Source organism: Anabrus simplex, chromosome 1, assembly GCF_040414725.1.
Source record: "Anabrus simplex isolate iqAnaSimp1 chromosome 1, ASM4041472v1, whole genome shotgun sequence".
In the NCBI taxonomy this organism is placed as follows: Eukaryota; Metazoa; Arthropoda; class Insecta; order Orthoptera; family Tettigoniidae; genus Anabrus; species Anabrus simplex.
The window spans coordinates 1,089,503,440-1,089,524,884 of record NC_090265.1 but is presented as its reverse complement, the minus strand read 5'-3'; the positions used below and the strand labels follow the sequence as shown (position 1 = coordinate 1,089,524,884).

Sequence of the window (21,445 nt, the reverse complement as noted above, 5' to 3'; positions counted from 1 at the left end):
TACTTTGAGATCGCGTACTATCACTAGTGAACCAAAGTTTGACAAGGAAGACAATAACAAGTCATGTGACGACGAGGTCATTGCTTCTGCGGACTTCCAAGGTGATATTCAGAGTAGGGAGCAGGTGAATACGATGGAAGCTTCTGAGGTAATTCAGGAAAGTGCAGAAATAGAGAAGCATACTGAAACCCAAAAGGAAATCGTGGGGGGAATGAACCAAGACTTTTTTAATTTGTTCATGGCCGAAATGACCGGGCTCAAGAAACATATGGAGGAAAAGATTGATACTAGTAGCGAAAATAGTCAGAAAAGAATGGAGGAAAAGATTGAAATGAGTAGCGAAAATAGTAATAAACGAATGAAACAAATAATTAGTAGTAACGAAAATAGTAAGGAAGAGATGAAATAATTAATTAGTACTAATAATAAAAATTGTAATACACAGATTAACGCTATAAGTAGAAAAATCGAAGAATTGATTAATGGTAACAGTGCGATTAATGATAAATTAGATAGGTTAAGTGAATCACTAAATTCTAAAATAGATACTAAGATAGTAGAGGTAACTGGTCAAATATACAAGTTAGAAAATAAGTTTAATAAAGTGTTTGTTGACCTTAGAGGAGAAAGGAAGTTGAGTCGGAGCGGTTTTCATACTCAAATTGAGCATGTCAAAGGAACATGTACAAAGAAGATCGTACTGTTAAGTAATACAATTTCGAGTAATCGAGAAGAAATTCATGACTTAGTCGAGAAAATATTGGACAAGAGTTACAATGCAGTTGGGGAAGATACGAGGGAACAGATTAGTAGAAATGAGCAAATTGAAAGCAAACTTGTGGAGGTCACTGAACTACGGAACGAACAGGAAATGCTATCACAGCAGGTGAGAGAGAGAGAGGAAGAATTGCAGGAAGACATGAGAAGAGTGGAAGAGAATTCTGAGAGAGCAGCGGAAGAAGAAGAAGAAGAAAAAAAGAAGTTGTGAACTGCCAGGGAGTGATACGGCAGGAATTTGAATTTGCAAGTGAGTCGGCGGGTGAGGTGATAGCGAGTGGTTTGTTCAGTAGGGATCGTGATTTAACTGGGTTTTCTGGAGAACAGTTGAATTCTATAGAACTTGAAAAAGTAGTTCAGAAACGATTTGCAAGTAAGTTGAGGAATAATGTTATTGAATGAGAATACGTGCTGGAAATTTTGTCTAATGTTTTTATCGGTGAAAGTAAAATATGGTTTCGAGTGTACTGGAATAATATGTTTAATTTAGGAGAGTTTAAAGTGTTCATTGACTGGCTTTGGAAGGAATGTGTGGAAGGGTGCGCGCGAGAGAGAGAGCGCATGATGGCTGGGGAAAGTAGTATAGCAGAGAGAGGGGGAAAAATGTTAGCCGTGTATCAGAGAAGTAGTGATCATGATCCGCAGAGGATTAATAGTTGTGTCGATGGTGGTAGGAGTCAGAAGAGTAATCAGAGAGAATCGGAAGATGGGAGGCGTATGAATTTAAGTCATGAGAGAGAGGGTCAGAGGAGTAACAAGAGTGAATCGGAAGATGGGAGGCGTATGTATTTGAGTTATGAGAGAGAAGGTCAGAAGAGTAATCAGAGAGAATTGGAAGATGGGAGGCGGATGTATTTGAGTTATGAGAGAGAAGGTCAGAAGAGTAATCAGAGAGAATCGGAAGATGGGAGGCGTACGGATTTCAGTTATCAGAGAGACTATGATAGTCTTAATATGAATGTTATCCAGGTGTCTTTATCGAGCCAGAGTATTTCAGATTCACCGGGAATCGGGTAAGTTAAGTAGACAGGCTGAAGGTAGGAGATGAACAGGTATTTAGTATAAGTAGTTAAGTAGTGAAAATAGATTTAAGAATAGTGTGATTGTGACCTAAGTAATGTTAAGTGAGATATTTAAGTAATGACGTAGTCGTAGATAATGAAGTAATTAATGGTAGCAGTAAATTAGACGTAAGAAGTGATCTGTTAATGTGATGTAAGTACTTATAATACTGAGAATATACTGTAAGTAGTGAGGTAGTAACTCCGATGATGGAAATTGTGAAGGTAAATGAAGGTACTATTAGATATTATAACAGTCGTTGGGTAAGTCACAGTGAGTAAATAAGATGATAGCGGTAGTAATCACGATAGAAGATGATTGTAAGTTTCAACTATGCCTTGTTGTACCAGAACTTGGGTATTCAGTTATTTTAGGAGCTGACTTGGTTGCAAATGAAAGCAGGTAATAAACGTATTCGCTAGCAGAAAAGGGCAAAATTGGACGAATTCAATTTGTGTGACAAGGTGCTACTCAGAGTTCCATTCCCATCATCTGCAGAGGCGGGAAATATGTCTAAATTATTTCTTTTGTATCAGGGGTATTTCACTATTGTGAACCGTATCGGGAAGTGTGCATATTCCTTAAAAGATCAGGAAGGGAAGATTGTCGGTACTTACAACATTAAGAATTTAAAGAAGTACTTCACGTGAGATTTGTTGAGATAAGAATAAGGTGATTAATTTGTGTGAGAATCTGGCAAAATAAAAACTAACATATGTGAATTTGCGTGTGAACCAAGTGTCGTATTGGTGTATTGGAAGAATAAGTGCTATTTTCATGTGTTGTGTGGCAAAAGCGGAGAACAGGACATTGGACAGTTATCTACGATAACAATATGCGAGAAAAGTTCTCATATAAGTGATATTTCACAAAAAGTTTTGATATGTTAAAAAAAGAAGAATGTAGTGTAATCATTTAAAATTATTTGTATGTGTTAAATTGAGTGCTGTACTCTTGTGATTTGTATGAGAGAAAAAGAGAATGGGACACTGAACAGTTATCTACGATGGCAATGTGCGAGAAAAATTCTCATATTTGTGATATTTTATAAAATGTATGGATGTTGAAAAAGAAAATTATTGTTGTATACTCATTTAAAGTGTTTGTCTGTGTCAGTGTTATATATATAAGTTTGTTCATAAATCAATCGATTCTTTGTTCTTCGATTTATTTATGAGAGAGGCGAATTGCAACGGTTCAAATCCCGTTACAAGATAATATGTATATTATGATGATGATTATTATTATTATTATGTCCGTATTATTATTATTTTATCTGTGAGATTACTATTATTTTGTTATAATTCTTATTCAATTCAATTTGCAAAGCTTGTCGCTTGCGTATTTGTAATTGAGTGTATGCATATATACGTATATGTAGATTCACATTAAATACCTGTATAGTGAGAGTTTCTGTATATCAGATGTGGATGTGACGTCGTTATATTTCTGGCATTTCTGCCAAGTAATGGCTACGTCATTGTATTTAGTTAGCACTGAGCTCACTTTCTTTGAGAAACCCAACGAGCCGGCGGCGGTTTCACAACTATATGTAATATTTGCCGCGTTGTGGGAGTATGTCATTGTTATTTCTGGAGATTACGTAGCTGTGTCAACCAACGTCTATAAAAGGTCATTAGTTAAACGGAAGCTGAACAGTGAAGTAGTCTACTAGATGAAGAGGCCTCAGTCGGTCAGTCAACGAGTGTGAACGAGAGATGGAGAAGACTCAGTGAGCCATTAATCATTGGTCATTGAGAGAGTGAGGCCAAAAGTTAGTTGGTCACTTAGTTGAAGACACGGACGCAAGGCTTACCATGGAGTCAGAGAGGGCAACCCTGGACCTGCCAAGAGGTAATACCATATTGACTTACAAAGAAGTCAGATGATATGGAGAAGAAGCAGTCACAAGGATGTATCACCAAGTTAGGCGTGACACATCTACAGTAAACACCAGATCAAAGGAATACGTCGTAATTACACGAAAAGTGTTGAAGGTACAGTCAAGTGAATCAGTGAGGGAAATATTTCGTATAAATTGTTAAATGTCCGGTCAAGAAGAATTCAAATTCATGCCTAGTTTCTTTCAGTTGCAATGTCATAATTTCATATTCTCATCTGTTGTATCGCAACAAGACTCACTATTGTTTGATATATTATTAAAAGAATATATATTGTTCTATCAAACGAATTCATAGTTTTCTTTCATTGACAGTAAAATATCTTAACCTCAAAATTAATAGGGAAACCGAACGCCAATCTCCTTTTCCCAGAACTTATATGGTATGTTGTCAAAAGTAAGCTTATTACCCCACACCCTAGAGATAGTCAAGAGTCTCATTCTATTATTGCTGCACTGAGTGGCAGCTGGCGCCCTTCAAATAACGTATCTGTAAGTAAGCAGGTAACAAGTAAGTGTGAGTACAAGGTCCGACGAGTGTGTATTTTATTTAATGAATGTTAATTTTCATATTAAATGCAGATATTCAAATTTTTCAATTTAATCCAGTTTTATATGTTTGTAAAATCAGTAAGAGAGTTAGGAAAGTCACAGTGAATAACTTTACTTATTTATTTTACTAATTGTCCAAGACTTAATATTCAGAAAATTTTGCTTTGACTAAATATAATCAAGTTTATTTGTGTAAGTATTCTCAAACAAAGATATGCATATCATTTTAATGTTTCATTTTAGAAATATACACAAAATCATTAATGTTGTTTTACCTGCTTTAACAAAGCAATATAATTAACTAATACTACTTACTGTACATGCATGTAATTACGAGTATGTCAACTGTTATACATTTTCGTTCATAATTTTATTGCTTTATCTTGCAGATGATAGGCTAATAACATCATATTCTGTCCTACGGTAATCATGTTGCATCTATATCTGTTTACATATTTTCATCAAGTATCCCTACATTGTAAATCACTGATTCATTGGAAGTATTTGGATGTTTAACACTCTCTGCTCGTCATATTCATTCCTTCACCTACCCCTACCGTTCTTACCTCATACACTTCCCTCAAAAACAATTGCTCAAGTCCTGGCTGTCTTAAGATGTGTCCTATCATTCTCTCTCTTCTTCTGGAGGAATTCAGAAAAAATGGTCACCTTTCAACCGTTCGATTCACTATGTCTCCATTCGTGATTCGATATATCCATTTCACCTTCAGCATTCTTCTTAATCACCAACGTATGAATATGACAAGCAGATTTGAGAATATGCAAGATGCAGCAGTTACGTAGAAATGAAAAGGTTAGCACAGGATAGGGTGGCTAAGTTGCCCAATTTGTCGGTATATAAACACAGACTGCCCAACGTATCTGCCAGGAATTGCATACTACTCACAGTCATGAAACACTTTATAAGAACAATGGTTATAGAAAGATGCTGATTGGCAGAGACTGGAGGCGAGTATAGTGCTTTGCCAATAAAAATCGGTTTGAAATTAGACATAAATGGCTGCTGTCAGTAAATGAAGGTCCATCCCAAACAGTTTCCACACACTCTGAAGGAAAATGTGCGCAGTTAACATTTGGAGTAGGGTACATCGTACGAGGTTATTGCTCACTACAGTACATGAAGTTGAACGTCTTCAGTGAGCCAAATAACAGTGAATGTGAATAGCAGCTGACTGGAAGGCAATTAGTGTGGTTCAATAATTTTTAATATTGCCAGTTTTCAAGTTATGCAAGACATCAAGTCTATGATCCTATGATGCATTTAACTCACAGTGTGTGTGGAGAGATTAGTTCTGTACAGAGGTGGTTCTATAAGTTTTGGGGGGTCTTTCTTTTATTGTGACAAGGGCCCACTCATTCAGGTCACTGCAAACATGAGCCAGGATTATAATTTCATCATTCTTTGTGACCAAGTGTTGCCCTTAATTCAACATCTTTTTGATGAGTATCCTGTAGACACTCCATTTTCCAACAGGACAACAACAATTTCCACAGGGCGGCACGCATACAATACTGGGTTTTACAAACACACCGACACCCTGTAACACCTCAAATGTTCTGATAAATCCCCCGACCTTAATCCCTTTGAAAATGTGACTATTTATGACAGCAGGTGAAATGAAAACATCACCATTTCCAAAATGTGTTGGTTTTACGGCATCTCGTCCTCAGTGTGTGGCTACAACTGGCTATGGCATGCCTCCAGACATTTGTGGTCTCCCTTCCTCACCAAACTAAGACAGTTGTCAAATTTGAAGGCGGTGGTACACGGTATTAGAGGTGACTAATATTTTGTCCAGTGAGCCCAGATAATTCGGCGCAGCTGACAACTAATACCCCCAGTAGCCACGCTCACAGGTCTATTTGGTAGAGACACCGTTTATTTTTTATCCTGATTTGCTAATTGTTTTACCATTAACCCTATGTGGACACGAAGCCACGCGAAAGTAATTTTTATGCTGGTCATAAGATCATGAAACTGCTGCATCAGTGGTTCTGCGAAGAACTGAATTATTCGGTACACGTAAAAAAATAGCTTAGCTTGAATCTCAGTCCAAATGTGCAGGGCTTCCAAGATGGCGAAAAGCTCCGTGCTATACATCCTACATATGGTTCTGACATTATCATAGATGAAAGAGCATCTAGCGTTCTCCTCAGCCCTGGAGTCATTCACGAAGTCATGGTCAGATACCAGGGAACAAGGCTCTGGAATTAAAACAGCTTTAACTTTCCCAGCCGTCATCCTGATGAATGTAGAAAGAATGAAAGAAAGAAAGAAAGTAAGAAAGAAAGAAAGAAAAAATTTCTTAGCTTACACATTTTGATTCAATTGTGTTAGCGACTCCCTAAATTTCTCTGTGAAGATCAATAATAGAAAATCATTTCGTACGCTCTCGAAGTGCCTAGGATCGACACAGGCATCCGAGTTCGTTTTCGCTACAACCACCAGATGTAATAATGTTAATAATGTTATTTATTTTACGTCCCACTAACTATATTTTTATGGTTTTCGAAGACACCGAGGGGCCAGATTTTTGCCGCAGGAGTTCCTTTACGTGTCAGTAAATCAACTGACACGAGGCTGATGTATTTGAGCACCTTCCAATACCACCAGACTGAGCCAGGATCGAAAGACAAGCGCTCTACCGACCGAGCTACGAGGTCCGACCACTAGATCTAACCATATATCCCATTATACACAGTTCCGTATACCATTTGTTGTGTCTCTATCCAACGACTTCCGGTGTGAAGCCCATCAGTGAAGCCATTTGGAGTTTGCTCGCAGCATATGTCCATATCACATTAGTCTGGTTTCAATAACATTTTTTGAACCAGCGCAAAGCCTAATCCTTCTGTTATATTTACATAGGAATTATGATCCAACATGGTAACAACGGCTGATCAAATATGCATCTTTGCCATCATCTTTCGTAGCCGGCCAGCGTTTCGTGTCGTAGAGTGCTCAAGGGCCGACATTGTTGCGAGAGGTCGTTCCGCAACCTCATTGTTAAATACTGGTTTAAAGAACATTAGACCTGCCATAGGGGATTAATATACAATGTTTAAATTACCAAGTAAATACTCTAAAAGACCTGACTTCTTGCTCGTAGAAATCGAAGATCATAGGACGAAGTATTTACTCGGTATAGTGTATAGCCCACCGAAGACTGGAAACATCATGGATCCGGAGGAAGCGCTACAGAATTTAATATACAGGTGTGAACATGTTATTTCAATGGGAGACTTGCAGTAAACACTGACCTGACGAATGAAACTACGAGTCCATGAGACTAACATGTATGTTTGAATCCATTAATACGACAATCCTGCCCTTAAAACCCACACAACATAGGGCAAGCACGAACAGGTACTCACATAGTTGAGCATGTATGGGATCTGGTTACAACAAATAAGAAGTTTAAGGAAGCAGAGGTTGTTATCAGTGGGCTACTGTGTAGGAGAATACTGACTGGAGGGTAACTGGGGATGTAAATGAGGCTATGAAATGAGTATGTTGGGGGAATTGGGCGAGAGATTTGTAGATCGTAATGGGTGGGTAGGAGATAGGGATTTACGCTCAGATGACCTTTACACGAACCGCAATGGTGGATATAAGTTAGGGGGTTTGTTTACAAGAATTATAGGAAGGTACATTCAGGAAAACGGAGGGGACTAGAGAGCGGTGACGACGGTACATGAAGCATGAAAACAATTAAGAATGACATAAAATTGTTGGTGTTAAACTGTAGAAGTATTGTACAGAAAGGAATAGAATTAAGTATTTTGATAGATATATATTTACCAGACATTGTAATAGGAACTGAATCATGGCTGAGAAGTGATATTATGGATGTGGAAATTTACTCACGGGACTGGAGTATTTATCGTAGAGACAGGTTAGGAACGACAGGACGGGAAGTATTCATACTGATAAAAGAATTTGTAACCTACGAAATGGTTAAGAATGAGGAACATGAAATTCTAGGTGTAAGGCCTATCTGTAGATATAACAGGCTACTTAATGTTTTTAGAGGCGTACAGACCTGGCAAAGCTGGCGCTGACGCTGTTGCGGAAATATTTGATTAAAAAGTCAGCTCTATGGGGAACGACACAGAAAGGAACGTTAGCGTAGCGGGTGATCTGAACTTACCAAATGTTCAATGGGAAAGGAATGCGAACGACAGAATGCATGATCAACAAATGGAAATATGGGAAGGACAGCTGAATCATAAAGTGATGGAACTAACTAGGGGTAAAAATATTCTAGACTTGGTGCTGATCATACCAGATGACCTCTATAGAGAAATTGAAGTGATAGGTCGTATAAGTGATCATGAAGCTGGTTTTATTTCGTAGTTAAAAATTAATGCGTTAGAAAGTGTCGTAAATTTAGGAGTATTAAGCAATACCATATGGCTGATAGGAGAGGCATAGAGAAATGTTTAAAAAATTATTGCCAACGGAAAAGTATCTATTTGTTTTTTAAGTTTTTTATTTTTGTTTATTGTAGCAATAAAGCGGAAACTAACCGAACTCCCTTTGATTTTGCAGAAGGGGAGTCTGAATTGGTTTCAGGATTTAATGTTGAATATAGAAGTGGTGGGTTTGCATTAATTGTTTTGGCTGAATATACTAGTATTTTATTTATAAGAATGTTGTTTTGTGTAATTTTTTTAGGTGGAGATGTTTTATCAATTTATTTTTTTTGGAGAGAATTGAGGCCAATACTATAACAATTGATGTCAGAATGATTGTAAATGATGAGACGATAAATATAATTCAGATTATTGTAGCAATTGCTGAGAAGTGTGAAAACAGATATGTGCCTTGAAAAGTGGTAACATGGATATTAAGAAGAAGATGAAGATTAGAAATAAATAGAGTTAATAACGGTTGCGAGGGTAAGGAGAAATTGAAGGAGCTTATTGCGAAATGGAATTTAGTGAAAAAATCAGCTAAAGATAACATGGCGGCAAACATAATTGGGAGTCATATGAATATCAGGGAACAATGGAAGGATACGTTTAGATACTTTAAGGTAGAAACAGGTTCCAGGAAAGACATTCCATTGATAATTAATTAACAAGGGTAGTGTATATGTAAGGACTTAAGAAGGCAGAAGTATTCAGTCAGCAGTATGCAAACGTAGTTGGAAATAAAGGTAATATCCAGATCGAGTAGGCGATTAATACTGGCATACTAATGACATTTGCCTATGATAATAAAGACATTTATAAATAGATACAAAAGGTGAAAGCTAGAAAGGCAGCTGTGATTGATAAGATTTCTGGGGATATATTAATGCATATGGGTTGGGATATAGTACCGTTTCTGGCGTACTTATTTGTTTACTGTGTGCATGAAGGAACTATACCAAATGAGTGGAGAGTTACAATAGTAGTCCCAGCGTACAAGCGAAAGGCTGACAAGCATAAAGCGGATAATTACAGGCCGGTCAGCTTCATATGTGATGTTTGTAAGTTCTGGGAAAGCATTCTTTCTGATTATATTAGACATGTTTGCGAAATTACTAACTGGTTTGATAGAGGGGTTCAGGAAAGGTTATTCCAGTGAAGCTTACCTTGTAAGATTCCAGCAAGATATAGCAGATATTTTAGATTGAATAAATCAAATGGACTGTATCGCTATTAACCTATCTAAGGATTTTGATAGGGTAGACATGGGAGATTACTGATGAAAATAAGGGCTACTGTACTAGACAATGAGTGGTTGAATGTGTGGCTAAATTTCTAGAAAATAGAACTCAGAGAATTAGAGTAGGTGAAGTGTTATCTAATCCTATAGCGATTAAGATGGGGTCTGAAAGGGTAGTATTATTAGACCTTTATATTTTCTTATATATCAATGATATTAGTAAAGAACTGTAATCACCGACGAGGCTACTTGAGCATGATGTTATTCTGTATAGAGTAGTAAATGAGTTTCAGGAGTTTGAGCGACTCCAGGGCAACCTAGAGAATGCAGTGCAATGGACAGCAGAAAATGGTATGATGGTAAATGGGATCAAAAGTCAAGTTGTTTCACCAAGAGGAAATGTCTTCTCCTTTTAAATTACAGTGTTGATGGGGTGACAGTATCTAGTGGGGAACACTGTAAGTACCTAGGTACCGGGCGAGGTGGCCGTGCGCGTAGAGGCGCGCGGCTGTGAGCTTGCATCCGGGAGATAGTAGGTTCGAATCCCACTATCGGCAGCCCTGAAAATGGTTTTCCGTGGTTTCCCATTTTCACACCAGGCAAATGCTGGGGCTGTACCTTAATTAAGGCCACGGCCGCTTCCTTCCAACTCCTAAGCCTTTCCTATCCCATCGTCGCCATAAGACCTATCTGTGTCGGTGCGACGTAAAGCCCCTAGCAAAAAAAAAAAAAAGTACCTAGGTGTTAATATAAGGAATGAACTTCAATGGTATAATCATATTAACGAGGTTGTTAAGAATACAGATCTTTTCACATGCTTATGAGAGTGTTTAGGGTTTGTAGTAAGGATGTAAAGGAAAGGGAGTAATAGTCTCTCGTAAGACCTCAAATAGAGTATGGGTTCAGCGTATGGGGTCCACAATAGGACTACTTGATACGAGAACTGGAAAAGATTCAAAGGAAATCAGAACGATTTTTTTCTGGGTGATTTCTGACTAAGGAGTAGTGTTACGAAAATGTTACAAACTTTGGGCTGGGAAGACTTGGGAGTAAGGAGACGAGATGTGGCATGTTTCGAGCTCTCAGCGGAGATATGGCGTGGAATGACATCTGTTGACGAGAAAGCTTGAGTGGAGCTTTTGAAAGTATGAAAGATGAAATGAAATGACGTATTGCTTTTAGTGCCGGGAGTGTCTGAGGGCAAGTTCGGCTCGCCAGATGCAGGCCTTTCGATTTGACGCCCGTAGGCAGCCTACGCTTCATGATGAAGATGAAATGATGATGGTGACGACACATACACCCAGTCCCCGGTCCAGGGGAATTAACCAATTATTGTTAAAATTCCCGACCGTACCGGGAATCAAACACGGGACCCCTGTGACCAAAGGTCAGCATGCTAGCAATTTAGTCATGGAGCAAGACAATATGAAGATAATTTGGATATCAAGGGTACAAATTGGTGCAAGTATTAATTTATAGGACGAACAGTAAGGCATTGGAATACATGATCAAGGGCAATGTTCAATAAATTTCCAACTTCGAAAACGTTTAAGAAGATGCTAGGTAAACAATTGGTAGGGAATATGTCACTTGGGCGATACCAAAATCCTTATCATTTATTAATTGATAGATAGATAGATAGATAGATAGATAGATAGATAGATAGATAGATAGATAGATAGATAGATAGATAGATAGATAGATAGATAGATAGATAGATAGATTGATTGATTGATTGATTGATTGATTGATTGATTGATTGATTGATTGATTGATTGATTGATTGATTGATTGATTGATTGATTGATTGATTGATTGATTGATTGATTGAATCTCGCACACATTCCTCGATCGAATCATTGTTAGCAATAATGGCCGCATATTGTCACATGGGCATATGCCAGTACCCGGTCTTTCTCGCCATGATATGATTTACGCTGCATACTCTTTGTTGTGTCCGAAATACAAGCCTAAGATAATCACATACAGGATTTTTTTTTTAAATGAACGAAGAAGCCCTCATTGAGGATCTCGAATATTTTGATTGAGCCAAGGGTTAGAGGGTCGCTTTATTCGAGCAGTACGCAATGGGGCATGCCTGTGGTATAAAGTTAAGGAAAGTTCCTCAAAATGAGATACTTTATCGTCGTCAATGTCCTTTAGATTGAGTTTTTAACCATAGTAAATACTGTACATTCATTTAATCCCCTTTCTTTCTTCCTCTCTTAATGTCTTTACCCTCCGGGATCGGCTTTTCTCTCAGACTCAGCGAGGGATCCCACCTCTTCCGCATCAAGGGTAGTGTTCTGGAGCGCGATACATTGGGTCGGGGGATACAACTGGGGAGGACGACCTGTAGCTCGCCCAGGCGGCCTCACCTGCTATGTTGAACAGGGGCCTTGTGAAGGGATGAGAAGACCGAAAGGGATAGACAAGGAAGAGGGAAGGAAGCGGCCGTCGCCTTAAGCTAGGTACCATCCAAGCATTTGCCTGGAGGAGAAGTGGGGAAACCACGAAAAACCACTTCAAGGATGGCTGAGGTGGGAATCGAACCCATCTTTACTCAGTTGACCTCCCGAGGCTGAGTGGACCCCATTCCAGCCCACACAACACTTTTTCAAATTTCGTGGCAGAGCCGGGAATCGAACCCGAGTCCCGCGGGTGGCAGCTAATCACGCTAACCCCTACACCACACAGGCGGAAACGTTCATTTAATAACTTTTATATTATTTATGATAATTTTAATTTTCAGTTAACTTACATCTTTTGTTAGCTTTGAATTATATTAAATTTTCTTTTAATTTTTAGTAGTTTTAATTCTCAATGCCGGCCCCCCGGTGTAGGGGTAGCGTGCTTGTCTTTTACCCGGGGCCTCCTCCGGGTTCGATTCCCCGCCAAGTCAGAGATTTTTACCTGGAACTGAGGGCTGGTTCGAGGTCCACTCAGCCTACGTGTTTGCAATTGAGGAGCAATGCGACGGTGAGATGGCAGCCCTAGTCTAGAAAGCCAAGAATAACGGTCGAGAGGATTCGTCCTGGTGATCACAAGACACCTCATAATCTGCAAGCCTTCGGGATGTGCAGCGGTCGCTTTGTAGGCCATGGTCTTTCGGGGCTCTTGCGCCATGGGTTTTGGTTTATAATCCTCAATATATTACTCGTATGTTTATGCAGGTGTATAACTATATGGTTTGACATAATAATAGGCCTCATAGCCTGAGCCCCGCCATGTACAGAAATAAATAAATAAATAAATAAATAAATAAATAAATAAATAAATAAATAAATAAATAAATAAATAAATAAATAAATACGTAGGTAAATAAATAAATATCAAACGCAACGATGAATATTCATTTGCGCTGTATCTTCGAAGTTTGGTAATTTTGTGAACAGGTTTCGTATGTTTCATTTAACAACATCCCAGATAATAGAATTATACTTGATAGCAGTATTTGTAAAGAATTCTACTCACCACGGAAAATTCCCTCACTTCGTCGGGCAGTGGCATTGGGTCATATCCCATCTTCCCCAGGCGTGAATCTAAACTGGTTACCACCTTATCAACATAGTCGTTCATATTTGAATTCATAAAATTTCCAAGATCACTGAAACAGAAAAGGAATAATTAATTAGTGAGTGTCTTATGGTACCTTATTTTAAGATGAGGCGTCACTCGGGATCACAATTGTAATCGACAATCCTCGTTTTCTCATCTTCAAGTCACAGACTTCATTCCCTGTACACGGACATTTGGCTAATTTCCTAACAGTTAGGTACATTTTCATACATTTTATGGAATGTTTGTTAAATATAGGTAAAGAGAAACCATATGAGATCAATAATTAACAATTTTGACACATTCCCTGCTTTCTTGAGGCCTCGCAGTTTTCATCGAAGACATTCTCTTAGCAAGCCGCCTGAATTGCAATGTTAGTCCGACACTCACATTCCGTAAGCTGAAATGGTTTCAGGTGGAATTAGAGACAGTAAATACGATGTCACGTTTAGAAGAAGAGAAAAAGAAACCTTTTCGAAATAAATGTCTATAAAGACTAATGTTGCTCGGAATGATGTTGAACGCATAGTTTCATTTTCTCTAAATGTACAGTATCATAGGATAATCATTATTTAGAGTATTTTAGGGAATAGGAAATATTATTGCCGTCCTTGCTTGTAGTGTTATTGAAGTACAAGTATTTTGAGACTATCTACTTGATATTACTACTGACATCAATATAGTTTTAAAGCTTATATACTGTCCCCATCACATTAATGGCATGGATTATAATTGTGTAGGATTGGTCACAGGAATGTTATTTATTGACTCGTCTTGTGTGAATTTTTATTGACATAACATCGACTTGAGCAAGTGTTATACTGTAACTGGGTCGCTAGGCGAGTGACTTGCTTATTTATTTAATACCAGCAGTGGATTTCGTAATTTGATAAAAGTAATCGTTCCTCGGTACTGTACTAAGACATTATCTGAAAATCCCTGAAGTATAAAAACTCACCGAAAAGTTAATTTCATTTTAGCCAGAAAATCCCTGTAAACCCAGTTTGTAGTATTGCATTTTGGGGCTAAGATGACATATAATTGTACATTTGAAAAACAGTCTTCCCTCAAATCGAAAAAAGGAATACATGTTTCTGCATTTTTAAAGGAGATTCCAAATACTTAATTCCACGTCTGTTATATCATCAGTTTTGAGATGTAAGTGAAAAACGAAAACCTACAACCTGTTTTCCAGTCTTTGACCGGGTCAGGGATGAAATTAATGAATCATATATATAGGCTGTTATTACGATGGGGTCGCCACTCCCAAAGTGATTTATATTAATGAGTGATAGATGCTATGAAATGAGAATGGAGAGCGTTGCTGGAATGAAAGATGACAGGGAAAAACCGGAGTACCCGGAGAAAAACCTGTCCCGCCTCCGCTTTGTCCAGCACAAATCTCACATGGAGTGACCGGGATTTGAACCACGGTATCCAGCGGTGAGAGGCCGACGCGCTGCCGTCTGAGCCACGGAGGCTCTGAGATGTAAGTATTCCCATAAAAATAATTCAAACCATTTATAAGTCATTCCCCCACCCCATCCCAACCCATCCCGATCCTCAAGTAAGTGTTCCCAAAATAAATAAAAAATACGTGTTTATTTTAAAGGGGATTCCAAATACAAAATTTTCACGTCTGTAACATCTTTGGTTTTTGAGATATAAGTATTCCCAGGAAATAATTCAACTTTTCTCACTTCTTTCCACCTCCGTTAAGTGCCTTTTCCGAAAATAAAAACTACATGTTCCTGTATTTTTAAAGGACCTTTCGAATACCAAGCCTTATGTCTGCAACATGTTTCTGACATATAATGAAGATATACCGGTACTCATTTTAAAATTTCACCCGCTTATTCAATTCTTTCAGCCCTTTAAGTGGATCATCTGAAAACAAAAACTACGTGCATCTTTACTTTTAAAGGAGATTTCAAATACCATTGTTCAAGTCTGTAACATCTTCAGTTCTTGGGATATAGGTACCTTCATAAAAATAATTCAACTTCTTCTTCTTCACTTCTTTCTAACACCCAACCATTTAAGTGGACTTTGCGAAAACAAACACGTTTCTTTATTTTTAAACGAGGTTCAAAATACCAACTTTTACGTCTGTAATTTCTTAAGTTTTTGAGATATAAATATCCTCATAAAGAGAATTCTCCTTTTTTTTTAGAACTAGCTTTACGTCGCACCGACATAGATAGGTCTTTTGAAAAAGATTTGATAGGAAAGGCCTTGAAGCGGGAAGAAATCCGTCGTTGCCTTAATTAAGCTACAGCCCCAGCATTTATCTGGTATGAAAATGAGAAACCACGGAAAACCATCTTCACAGCTGCCGACAGTGGGATTCGAACGTACTATCTGCCGGATGCGAGCTCAAAGCTGTGCGCCCTTAATCGCACGGCCAACTTGCCCGGTAAAGAGAATTCAACTCCTCCTTTACTTACTTTCAAACCCCCCCCCCCCCGAATTTGATTTTTCGAAAAAAATACGTATTCCTTCATTTCTGTGGAGATTCCAAATGCCAATTCTCACATCTGTAACACCTTTCGCGTTTTTAGTTATAAGTATCCTCATGCAAATAATTAAACTAATTTTTGAGTTTTTTTCACCCCCCTTAAGTGGATTTTTCAAGAACAAAGAAGACGTGTTTGTTTGTTTTAGTAGATTCCAAATAGAAATTTTCACGCCTGTAACCTTCAGTTTTTGAGATGTAAATGTATCGATAAGAAGAATTCTTTTTTTTTCACTTCCTTTGACCCCCCTTTAATGAATTTTCCGACAAATTACGTGTTTCTTTCTTTATAAAGGAGCTTCCAAATACCAATGATCACGACAGTAACATCTTCAGTTCTTGAGATATATGTATCGTCATAAAAAGAATTCAACTCCTTCCTCCTCCCCCTTCATATGATTTTCCCCCCAAAATAAGTGTTCGTTTAAAGGAGATTCCAAATAATAATTTTCACGTCTGTGACTTCTCTAGCTCTCTCAGATATAAGTATTCTCATACAAATAATTCAAATTTATTTTTCAATTCTTCCACCCCCTCCCAAGTGGATATTCTGAAAACATAAGAATACGCTTGTCTTCATTTTTGAAGGAGATTCCAAATACCAATTGTCATGGATGCAACATCTTTCCACCGAGCTCGATAGCTGCAGTCGCTTAGTGCGGCCGGTATCCAGTATTCTGGAGATAGTAGGTTCGAACCCCAGTGTCGGCAGCCCTGAAAATGGTTTTCCGTGGTTTCCCATTTTCACACCAGGCAAATGCTGGGGCTGTACCTTAATTAAGGCCACGGCCGCTTCCTTCCCACTCCTAGCCCTTTCCTGTCCCATCGTCGCCATAAGACCTATCTGTGTCGGTGCGACGTAAAGCAACTCGCAACATCTTTAGTTTTTGAGATATAAGTATCCTCATACAAAGAATTCCACTATTTTTTAAATTCTTTCATCCCCTTCCTTAAATGGAATTTTTAACGTTGTTGTTGTTGTTGTTGTTGTTTGATTCATCAGTCCATAGACTGGTTTGATACAGCCCTCCATGCCACCCTATCATGTGCTAAACTTTTCATTTCTACTCAACTATTGCATCCTACACCTGCTCTAATCTGCTTGTCATATTCATACCTTGGCCTACCCCTACCGTTCCTACCCGCCTACACTACCCTCAAAAACCAACTGTACAAGTCCTGGGTGTGTTAAGATGTGCCCTATCATTCTATCACTTCTTCTCTTCAAATTTAGCCAAATCGATCTCATCTCACCAATTCGATTCAGTATCTCTTCATTCGTGATTCGATCTATCCATCTCACCTTCAGCATTATTCTGTGACACCACATTTCAAAACCTGGTTATCGTCCATGTTCCACTTCCATACAACGCCACGCTGGAAATGAAAGTCTTCAGAAAAAATTTTCTAATTCCTATATCAATGAAACGAGCAAATTTCTTTTCTTAAGAAAGCTCTTCCTTCGTTGTGCTAGTCTGCATCTTATGTCCTCCTCACTTCAGCCATCGTTAGTTATTTTACTACCCAAGTAAAAATATTCATCTATTTCCTTTAAGACTTCATTTCCTAATGTAACATTTCCTTCATCACCTGCATTCGTTCAACTGAACTCCATTACTTTTGTTTTGGACTTATTTGTTTTCATCTTGTACTCCTTACCCAAGACTTCGTCCATAACATTCAGCAACTTCTCGACATCTTCTGCAGTCTGAGATAAAATAACAATAACATCGGCAAATCTCAAGGTTTTGATTTCCTCTCCTTGGATTGTGATTCCTTTTTTATATTATTCTTTGATTTCCTTTACTGCTTGTTCTATGTAAGCATTGAAAAGGAGGGGGGACAGACTGCGGTCTTATCTCACTCATTTCTGGATTGTTGCTACTTTTTCAAAGCCCTCAATTCTTACCACTGCAGACTGATTTTTATACAGATTATACATAACTCTTCGTTCTCGGTATATGATCCCAATCACCTTCACAATATTAAATAGCTTGGTCCAATCAACATTAACAAATGTCTTTTCTAGATCTACGAACGCCATATACGTGGGCTTGCCCTTCTTAATTCGATCCTCTCTAAGATTAGACGTAAAGTCAGGATTGCTTCACGTGTTCCTACATTTATTCTGAAGCCAAATTGATCTTCTCCCAACTCAGATTCAATTCGTCTTTCCGTTCTTCTGTAAATAATACGTTTTAAAATTTTTCAGGCATGAGAAACTAAACTAAAGGTGCGGTAGTTTTCACACTTGTCAGCACAGGCTTTCTTGGGAATAGGTATAACAACATTATGGTGAAAATCGGATGGCACTTCTCCTGTCTCATACATCTTACACACTAAATGGAATAATTTTCCCATGCTGGTTTCTCCTAAGGCAGTAAGTAATTCAGAGGGAATGTCATCATTTACAGGTGCATTGTTCCTATTTAGGTCTCTCACAGCTCTATCCAACTCTGGCCTCAAAATTGGATCTCCCATTTTATCAGCATCAACAGCCTCTTCTTGTCCCAGGACCAAATTTTCTACATCTTGTACAGGTCTCGTCCACGTATAAAGCCGTCGCTTGTGGTGTTTGAACCAAGTATTGGCAAGGACTAAATTATGATCAGTGCATAATTCAACCAGCCGACTTCCTCTTTCCTTCCTTTGTCCCAGTCCGAATTCTCCTACTGTGTTCTCTTCCTTGGCCTACCACAGCATTCCAGTCTTCCACCACAATTAGATTCTCGTTACCTTTCACATATTGGATTAAATCTTCAATCTCTTCATATATTATTTCGATTTCCTCCTCATCCGCTGAACTAGTAGGCATATAGACCTGCACTATTGTGGTGGGCATCGGTTTGGTGTCTATCTTGACAACAATAATTCTTTCACTATGCTGGTTGTAGTAGCTTACCCGCTGCCCTATTTTCTTATTCACCGAGCTCGATAGCTGCAGTCGCTTAAGTGTGGCCAGTATTCAGTAATCGGGAGATAGTGGGTTCGAGCCCCACTGTCGGCAGCCCTGAAGATGGTTTTCCGTGGTTTCCCATTTTCACACCAGGCAAATGCCGGGGCTGTACCTTAATTAAGGCCACGGCCGCTTCCTTCCACTTCCTAGGACTTTCCTCTCCCGTCGTCGCCAAAAGACCTACCTGTGTCGGTGCGACGTAAAGCAAATAGAAAAAAAAAATTCTTATTCATTATTAAACCAACTCCTGTATTTCCACTGTTTGATTTTGTGCTCATAATTTTGTAGTCGCCTGACCGAAAATCCTGTTCTTCCTGGCAATGTACTACACTTATACCAACGACATCTAACTTTAGTCTATCCATCTCCCTTTTCAGATTTTCTAACCTACCACAACGATTCAAACTTCTAACATTCCGCGCTCCGACTCGCAGAATGTCAGTATCCATCTTCCTGATGATCGCCCACTCTCGTGTTGTCCCCACCCGAAGATACGATGGGGGACTATTTTACCTCCGGAATATTTTACCCCGGAGGAAGCCACCATCCATACATCATTCATACAGAGAGAGCTGCATGTCCTCGGGAGTTAGTTACGGCTGTAGCTTCTCGTTGCTTTCAATCGTGTAGCGGTATCAACACAGCTAAGCCATGTTGATTATTATTACAAGGTCATATCAGTCAATCATCTAGACTGCTGCTCTTGCAACTTCCGAAAGGCTGCTACTCCCCTTTCGATGAAGCATTCCTTAGTCTGGTCTCTCAACAGATACCCATCCGATATGGTTGCACGTGCGGCTTGTCTATCTGCTTCCTTGGGACGCGCAAGACCTCCCCACCACGGCAAGGTCACATGGTTAGCAGGGGAAAGAAATTTTCAAAAAAAAAAAATACATATTTATTTTTAAAGAAGACTCCAAACGCCAAATTTTACGTCTGTAACGTCTTCATCTTTTGAGATATTAGTATCCGAATAAAAATATTTCAAGCGGCTTTTCAGCCTTTTTTAACCCCCTTAAGCGGCTTTTCCAAAAACAAAAGGAATATGCTCCTTTATTTTTAAAAGGGATTAAAGGTACCAATTTTCACGTCTGTAATATGTTGGTTTTTGAGATATACTGTAGATATACTCATTTTAAAAATTCACCCACTTGTTCAGCTCCCCTTAAGTAGATTTTCCGAAAACAAATGAACTATGTTTCTTTATTTTCACAGGAGAATCGAAATACCAGTTTTCACATCCGTAATATGTTACGTTTCTGAGATATACTGTAGATAGAATATTTTCTAAAATTCACCCCCTTTGTCACGCTTATTCAACCCCATTTATTGTATTTTCAAAAAAGAAAAAAAACATGTTTCTTTATTTTTAAGTGAGATTCCAAATACCAACTTAATGTGTGTAACATCTTCAGTTTTTGAAATATAAGTATCCCCATAAAAGGTGTTCAAGAACTTTTCACATTTGTTCTCTCCCTTAATACGATTTTCCAAAAACAAAAAATACGCGTTTCTTTATTTTTAAGTAAGATTTCAAATACCAATTTTTACGTCTGTAAACTTAGATTCCAAATACCAATTTTTACGCCTGTAAACTTTTAATTTTTGAGATATAGATATACTCATTTTAGCAATTTAGCCCCCTTTTCACCCTCTTAGCGAAGGATTATCCATACACCCTCCCTTAGCGAGCACCTACACTCTAATATAAATGTGTCCCCAAAATTTCATTTCTTTATGTCCAGTAGTTTTGACTCGGCGATGATGGATCCGTCAGTCAGTCAGGACATGTTATTATACAGGGTGTTAGGTGTATACCTGCAGATATTTCTTCTAGCAATAGAGAACGATGTGACGAACCACTATATATCAAACTTTTAGTAATCCTCGGAAGTTATTTTCGAGAGCAAAAAGATACGATGTTTTTAGAATAGGTAGTATGACTTGTTCTTGTGAATGAATAGCTTCGCATTGAGAACAGGCGAGTCACGCGCCATTCGTGCCAAACTGGTTTCTGTTTATGTTTACAAGCAAGTGTGCTACTGTAACAGCTGAACGCTGCCAATGTATTGCACGAGATGTTACGTAACATACTTGTCAAACTGGTTTTATGTTTAAGAGCCACTGAGCTATGATAACAGCTGAAGGTGACTACTACAGTAGTGTATGCCATATTACGTTACATTCTCGCCAGACTGGGTTCGTTGTTGTAAGTATTTAGTTTCCGTTTAGGGGCTTCAGACAACCCTGGTCATCGGTTTCGGACCCTGAAGATGTACCGAATTCTCAGCGTTAATACTGGTTCATTTGCTGTTTTGTCATTTAGGGGGTTGGGATATCTGTGGTCATCAGCCCCGTGGTCTAGTGAGTATGGAAATGACCTGAAAACCTGTATCGGTGCGGGACCAGTACGACTGATATAATTATTGGTTGGGATAAGCGCGCCAG

At 38.6% G+C, this 21,445-nt stretch overlaps 1 protein-coding gene across 1 annotated transcript in view; it reads right to left on the bottom strand.

Moving 5' to 3' along the window:
* LOC136876370 (uncharacterized) overlaps positions 1 to 21,445 on the bottom strand; it is a 62,261-nt gene that overhangs the window by 17,425 nt on the left and 23,391 nt on the right. The window contains exon 2 of the mRNA XM_067150263.2: positions 13,443 to 13,575. Coding sequence (XP_067006364.2) covers positions 13,443 to 13,575 — 133 coding nt within the window. The remainder of the gene's footprint in view (positions 1 to 13,442; positions 13,576 to 21,445) is intronic.